The 7,500-nt window shown below is 48.1% G+C and overlaps 1 protein-coding gene across 8 annotated transcripts in view; it reads left to right on the plus strand.

The window, feature by feature from the left end:
* The window catches only part of LOC121713472 (calmodulin-binding transcription activator 1-like), a 47,069-nt gene that overhangs the window by 21,982 nt on the left and 17,587 nt on the right, over positions 1-7,500 (plus strand). For all 8 annotated transcript variants that reach the window (XM_042098080.1, XM_042098081.1, XM_042098082.1 and 5 more), the window contains exons 5-8: positions 5,255-5,472; positions 5,959-6,155; positions 6,452-6,530; positions 7,358-7,500. The exon at positions 7,358-7,500 is cut by the window's right edge and continues 251 nt beyond it. In XM_042098080.1, coding sequence (XP_041954014.1) covers positions 5,255-5,472; positions 5,959-6,155; positions 6,452-6,530; positions 7,358-7,500 — 637 coding nt within the window. The remainder of the gene's footprint in view (positions 1-5,254; positions 5,473-5,958; positions 6,156-6,451; positions 6,531-7,357) is intronic.

Consider the following 7,500-nt stretch of genomic DNA (forward strand, 5'->3'; position numbering starts at 1 on the left):
TGCTGCCTCTTTGAGTTCATCTCCCATCCCATCCCATGCCCTGCCCTGGCGTGGACCAGAGGAACATCACTGTCTGTACAGGACTTGTGCAGTCTCCTCTGTGTAGGTTCATGTTATGTAACGCAACCATAGCCCATACCAGGAAGGTAATAAATCATTCAATCAAACCCACCCACCCATACCGAGCCCAGTCTCTGCACCAGCTGAATTAGAGCTCACTTGGATGATTCGCCAGGTTGAGGTCTTATGCAGTGACATGGTGGCATGCGTGTGCCTGGCTGCTTGTGTTTTTGGCTAGGTGACTCCAGCATGTGTCTGTTGTAGCATTCACTCACTCACTCACTTACTCAGTAACTCACTCATAGCATGGCTATTATGGCGCGTAAAGAGGGGAGTGGGCGGGCTTTTGGTGACATCACAGCGCTAGTGGGGCTTCCATTGGCTGAGGCCTGCCATGCTCCTCCCCCACCACTTTGGCCCTGGGCCCCCTCCTCCCTCTGCAGCGTACGTGCAGCGCATTTTGAGCGGGCAGGCAGCAGGTGGGGATGACATCATCTGCACTGCAGCATACTGCAGCATTGGGTCTGAACAAAGACATGTCAAGCTGCTGCTAAGTGCCTCTGCCTCCCTCTCTCTCTCTTTCTCTCTCTCTCCGTTTCTCCTACTCTCTCTTTCTCTCTGTGTTTCTCTTTCTCTCTCTTTCTCTCTCTGTTTCTCTCCCTATCTTTCTCTCTCACCCCCTCTCTCACACCCCCCCCCCCCCTCTCTCGTTCTGTCTCTGTCTCTCCCCCCTCTCCCAATGCTCTCTTTTTGCTCTCTCGCTCTTTCTCTATCTCTCATTCCTCTCATAGTCTCTCTTAAATGTTCTCTCTCTCTCTCTCTCCTCCGCTCATAGTCTCCCTTAAAATGCTCTCTCTCTCTCTCTCTCTCTCTCTCTCTCTCTCTCTCTCTCTCTCTCTCTCTCTCTCTCTCTCTCTCTCTCTCTCTCTCTCTCTCTCTCTCTCTCTATCTCTCTCCTCCTCTCATAGTCTCCCTTAAATGCTCTCTCTCTCTCTCTCCTCCTCATAGTCTCCCTTAAATGCTCTCTCTCTCTCTCTCCTCCTCTCATAGTCTCCATTAAATGTTCTCTCTCTCTCTCTATCTCTCCTCCTCTCATAGTCTCCATTAAATGCTCTCTCTCTCCTCTCATAGTCTCCCTTAAATGTTCTCTGTCTCTCTCTCTTTCTCTATCTCTCTTCCTGTCATAGTCTCCCTTAAATGCTTCCTTTCTCTCTCTCTCTTTCTCTCTCTCTCTGCCTTTCTCTACCTCTTTCGGCCACACTGACGGTCTGTAGTGGAGTGTGGTACCTAGACAGGTTGTAGTGTTCTGACCCCGCAGCCTTCCCCTTACCCCTGTGCAGACTGGCTTCTGTGAGCCGGGGAGCCTCTTTACTTCTGCTGCGGTTCTTCTGTTCTGTCTGTCTGTCAGTCTGTCTCTCTTTATCGCTCTGTCTCCCTCTTGGCCACACACACACATGTACTCACACACACACGCATGCACACACACACACACATGCACACACACACACACACACACACACACACACACACACACACACACACACACACAACAACAAAAAAACAATCACACAACAATAACAACAAAAACATCCAATCAACCACCACCCACAACTGCTGTTGTACACCAGGCAATTTCAGACCTTCCATGAACAGGCCTCGTAGGGCAATTACAGCTTGAAAGAGCGAGAGAAAGAGAGAGCGAGAGAGAGAAAGAGGGGCAACAGTGACAATGACAGCCGAAACATCGTGACTTTATGCCCTTGGCATTTCTTTTCTTTTTTTTATAAACACAACTCCATATAAACACAACTCCACACATAAAGGTCATTGTAGTAATTGCTGATGTCTTGTGTGTAAAGCAGACATGATTGCTGCTGCAGTTTACCAACCTCTGCTTTTCCCCGCGTAAGCTCCACAATGACAGCCCGGTGACCTCTAAGTGGTGGCTCATGGCTGAGGCACTCGTGACATTATCTACGTGCATCGAGTCTAGTTCTCAGCATTTTGTAAATGTCATGGCAACCCCTCGTGTTCTAGACTTCTTCCTTAAGGGGGGCGCTGGTGTTCAGTGAGCATCACTAAACTGATTAAAAAAACAAGCCTGCCACTGGGTTGACGTACCATACCGTACCATAGATGTGCTGTAGTGATGGTGTGCTGTTGTGTTTGCTTGTCTCTCCATTTTCCCCCACGTCCACTTTTTCCTATTTATCATTAAGCTGGTGTTGCAGGAGCCCTACACACAGACACACAGAAACACACACGCACACGCACACGCACACGCACACGTACACACACACTAGCATACACAAACACACACACACACACATAGCCAAAAGCACAGATACACACACACAAGCTTACATGGATGCACATACACATACAGTACACGCACACACACATGCACACACAGAGAGGCATGTTCCTGTCGCTTAGTTACCGCTCAGCAGCAGGTTGCCACAGAAACGGTCTCCCAGCGAGGGAAGCCAATGCAGTCGTTCGGCGTGCTGCAGTGCAACTGTCCCCCTAGTCAGCAGACTCAGCCCAGGCTGGCTGCCATGGCGGCTCCAGAACACCAACACTCGTCGGCATCCTACATTTAAGCACTTTGGGCTGACACACTCTTCTGTGTGTGTGTGATTTACAATAGACTGTGAATGTACAGTTCAGAAGAGTGAAAGAGTAGTGCTTACGTTTAGCCATTGTAGCCTTTCACATGGTTGGACAGAATTTTAAGGCACCTTTTATGTAAAATCACCTTTGATACAGAAATGGGTTAAACCTTTCCATGTGTGCCCTCTCTGGTAATTTAGCCCATCACCTTGGCCTTGTGCAGGCCCCTGCTTGAGCTGTGTTCTGCCAGCAGTGCTGCGGTCACTCAGCAGGAACCATCTTAACTCTGCCCACCAACACATGCCTGACCACCCCTCTGCCACCCCTCGGCGTCCGCACAGCTGTCAGCTTACAGGCCAGGGCCGGACACTGCCACTGCAGGTCATACCATGGAGCGATTCTGACCAACCTGGCAACCTTCCACGCTCTTAACCAGGTTGCCCCTTTTCCAGCTGCAGTAGAAGGAGCAGCAGCTCAGTGTGGTGGGAGGCCAGTGAACATAAACACACACACATACACACACACGCACACACACACACACACACACACACACACTCCTTTCCTGTCTGTTCGGCTGGCCCAGGCGGGCGGACGAGCCGTGTGTGCTTGTCGCTGCCCGTTAGTTCCCAAAGTGTGTGTGTTGATCCGAATTAGTGTCGCGCCAGCTCCACCTCCGTGGCAGTCCAACTGCACAGAGAGTTGAGCGCTGCCCAGACTGCCAGCACAGACACACACACACACACAAACACACACGCACACACACACACACACTGACACACACACATAGACACTGACACAGACAGTGCATTAAAATGTTTGTCCTGAAGAAGTCATGTGAATAGTGGGCTTCGCGTTCTGTCCGTCCTGTGGAGCGCCAGACCTGCGTTATGTAAGCAGAGTGTCTGGTCGGGGCTGCCTGCCTGTCTGGCTCAAAGAGCCAGTGGGACGTTTTTTCCCACAGTAAAGTTGTGAGGCAACGCTGCTTTCCTCTGCTGCAGCTGCAGCCCTGTCGATCGCTCCTGTTTGTGTGGAGGTGCCAGCACTGAGCCTCTTCTAAATGGTTGATTACATGGACAACTGTGTGTAGATCAGGTCAGTTGTATTTGTATTTTTATAGGGTGACATGAATAGATTTCTTAATTGTTTTTTATTTTAATTTGATTTAATGAGATTTGAATGATAGATTGAGTGAAAAAAAAGATGGAAGCATCCTGAGGATTGTTGAAAACTACTTTTTGTCTTGGTGCAGTGGCAGTGTTAGTTCTTTTGTTTGTTTATGTTTTGTTAAATTTAGTCACCATTTGTGAATAATATTACTGACATTATGTTTTTCTAAAAGAGCCAACTGCACCTCAGGGGAAGCTTAAACTTGAGTACAGTATTTTGAAGAGATGCTCCACTCCACGGTGCTCTGAAGTGTTTGTGTGTACACCTTGCTGTGGCTGTGAAGGCAACTCCCGTGCTCAGCAGGTGCGGAGCAGATGCTGCCCTTTTCCGTGGAGCGCATGGGACGAGAGACGCGCTTCACGCTGGGCATAATCCCAGCCTCGGGTTAGCTGGGATCACGGTCCCCCTTACAAACGCAAAAAAAAAAAAAAAAAAACTGGGCATCTGTGACCCAGTAAATCTCGGAGCTTCTGTGAACACCTCACCCCCAACTCTCGACATCCATTAGCTGATGCTGCTTGCTGTTGCTGCTGTTGATGTTGTTTTTTCCTATAAGCATTCATTAATTATCGAGAGGGATTTTTTTTTCTCTCTCTTTCCTGGCGTTGTTGTTGTCATAATGTTGCATGGTCAGTAAATTGTGATTGATGTCCTCATTACCAGTCCCTCACACTTATAGCAATTCCACTAATGACCGAACACAATGAGGTGCAGGGCACCATGGAGGGATGAGTGTAGAGTTTAGGCAAAGAGGCTTTATGCCGGAGGAGAGTCCTCCCAGAGCTGTAGGTCTCAGTGGGATACCAGGCACTGCTGGCTTGGAACCCCTCAATAACATATGCGTTTAGAATAATGAAATTTATCTGCGAGTCCGACTGTGAGTCGGACAGCTGTACCGTGTGTGTACGCTGACCATTCCAACATCATGGCTCTTACTGACTGGTCTCGTGTTTCAGCATTGGATTTTGAATGTGTGTGTTTTGTTGTGTGGGGAATTTCATATACAGTGTATGTGTTATACGATGTTTTATCTGGTGACATTTGTATCTCCCTTTTGCTTCATAGGTTAGGCAAGATTATTCATTGGATCTGCATTTTACATCTGAATTTGAAATCTAGAATTAAATCTAAATATATCTACACCTAAATCTGAAACCGAATCTGAAATTGAATCTGAATCCAAATTTGTATCTGAATCTAAATCTGATTGTGTCTCCTGTTCTGATCCTGATCATCAGGAAGCAGTCTGTGCTTCTGTCCTCCTGCCTGTGTCCGCCCTGCAGATGACCAGTTCAGAGTCTAAATCTGATTCTGGCTCCATTTCCACTCTGTCTTTTTGATCCTCCTGACTGTGGTTCCCAAACTGACCGTGTGCTCCTGTCTTGCTCTGCCTTGTGTGTCCCCCCCCCCGCAGATAACCAGTTCAGAATGTCCATCCTGGAGCGGCTGGAGCAGATGGAGCGCAGGATGGCCGAGATGGCCGGCCACCAGCAGCAGGGCGGTGGAGGAGCGGGAGGCGCCGGAGCCGGAGGAGGCGCAGTAGGAGGAGGTGGTGCAGGAGGAGGAGGAGGTGGAGGATCAGGAGGAGGAGGCGCTGGCGGAGGCAATGGAGGAAACAGTGGGCAGTCTCAGGTAGGTTTGTCCACTGCTGCACAGGACATGGCACTGGTGTATGGAAAGGACAGCAATCAGGGAGATTCATTCATCCTGACTGTCTTCCATGCTCAACCGGAGGCGTGTTTCATACGACTGGCATCCGTATCAAAATCATGTCAACATAACACTTGTCATCTTCTGTCTGTAGTCATTCCGATGCAGTGGCAGTCTCATGTGTCATGTTACCATTACTGGTAATAGTTATGACAGGTCTTTCGATGTGAAACATCATCCATCTGACTTAGTCGTTCATGTGATCATGTCATGTGTTCAAATGCAATTTGTGTAAAGGAGAGTTGAGTACCTGATGTTAGGACTTTTTTACTCTACTCATCCCCCTTTAGTAACTATGTTTCTGTGTATGTGTGTGTGTTTGTGTGTGTGTTTGTGTGTGTGTGTGTGTGTGTGTGTGTGTGTGTGTGTGTGTGTGTGTGTGTGTGTGTGTGTGTGTGTGTGTGTTAGTGCGTATCGGTGCAGGGCCAGGCGGGCAGCTCCTTCGAGAGCCGTGTGGTGGTGGTGTGTGAGAAGATGATGAATCGCGCCTGCTGGGCCAAGTCCAAGCATCTCATCCACTCCAAGACCTTCCGAGGAATGACCCTGCTACACCTGGCCGCCGGGCAGGGCTACGCCACCCTCATCCAGACCCTCATCAAGTGGCGGTGAGTTGAAAAACACAACACGGAGCTCAATGACAAACATACTGCGGTACTGGTAGCTAAATCACATTATAGACATTATAGACCTTCTTTCTCTGTGTAGTAAAATAATCTATAAACACGCACTGTGGTCTATACATTGCATAAATCATGTATACAATGTAAGTATATCATTAGACAGTGTCTGAAATATTAATACTTTCAGTGCATGCATTAGTGTGATGCATAAGTAGTCCTATACGTGTATAGTCCAGGTTTTATTTGTATAAATGTTCCGCTGTTGTCTTTGCCCTCTCCAGCACGAAGCATGCTGACAGTATTGATCTGGAGCTGGAGGTCGACCCTCTCAACGTAGATCACTTCTCCTGCACCCCTCTGGTGAGAAACTCGGACTTAAATGCTTCTCTAGCACTCTGCACACACAGCACTGAAATAGATAGTAGCAGTGAACTCTATGGGAGCAGCCGGAGCAGGTTATAGGTCAGAGGTGTGTTCAAAATAGTGAACAAAGAGAGATGTTTACGAACCATTTCAAACAGTGTTTCGTTTGCTTTGAATCCACCACCAGCGTTTGTGAATGCACACTTAACGCTCTGAGGACGTTGTTTTTTTTTTTTGTGCAAACATGGATGACGATGAAATAGGGTTGCAGTTTAAATTGAGCCATTTAGAAGGTTTACACAAACATTTTTAAATATAAAAGTTCAAAGACAAGGTGTTTGCCTCTACCATTCGCCTCTATTTGTCAAATTTGAATTCACCACGACCCTTTGCCAGATTCAAACAAGATCTACTGTAGTCAGATTCAGATGCAGACTAATACATAATGTTTTCTCTCTGTGCCTATGGCTGAATTACAGCTGTGGAGATCTTCTTTTGCCTGCCCCACATTCATGTTGTTCTGCATGAACTGATTCACTGATGTTTTTTCTCTCTCTGTATTCAACATTAAAATCTGATAGATCCATACACCAAATAGCTTCTGTGAAATTATTTTATTTGCCAGTTTCACGGGAGCTACTTGATTTGTGGATTTAGCGATTTTTCATTGTTTCTACATGTTATTTTATCTAGCACCCATCCTAGTGGACATTTTTATACGTATGTGTGACTTCTCTGTTATTTCTCTCTCTCTCTCTCTCTCTATCCCTCTCTCTCTGTCTACCCACCCCCCCCCCCCCCCCCGTCTCCTGGTCCTTGTGCAGATGTGGGCCTGTGCGCTGGGTCACCTGGAGGCCGCCGTGGTCCTGTACAAGTGGGACCGCCGGGCGCTGGCCATCCCCGACTCTCTGGGCCGGCTGCCGCTGTCCATCGCCCGCTCTCGCGGCCACACCAAGCTGGCCGAGTG

Source organism: Alosa sapidissima, chromosome 7 (genome assembly GCF_018492685.1).
Source record: "Alosa sapidissima isolate fAloSap1 chromosome 7, fAloSap1.pri, whole genome shotgun sequence".
Taxonomy (NCBI): Eukaryota; Metazoa; Chordata; class Actinopteri; order Clupeiformes; family Clupeidae; genus Alosa; species Alosa sapidissima.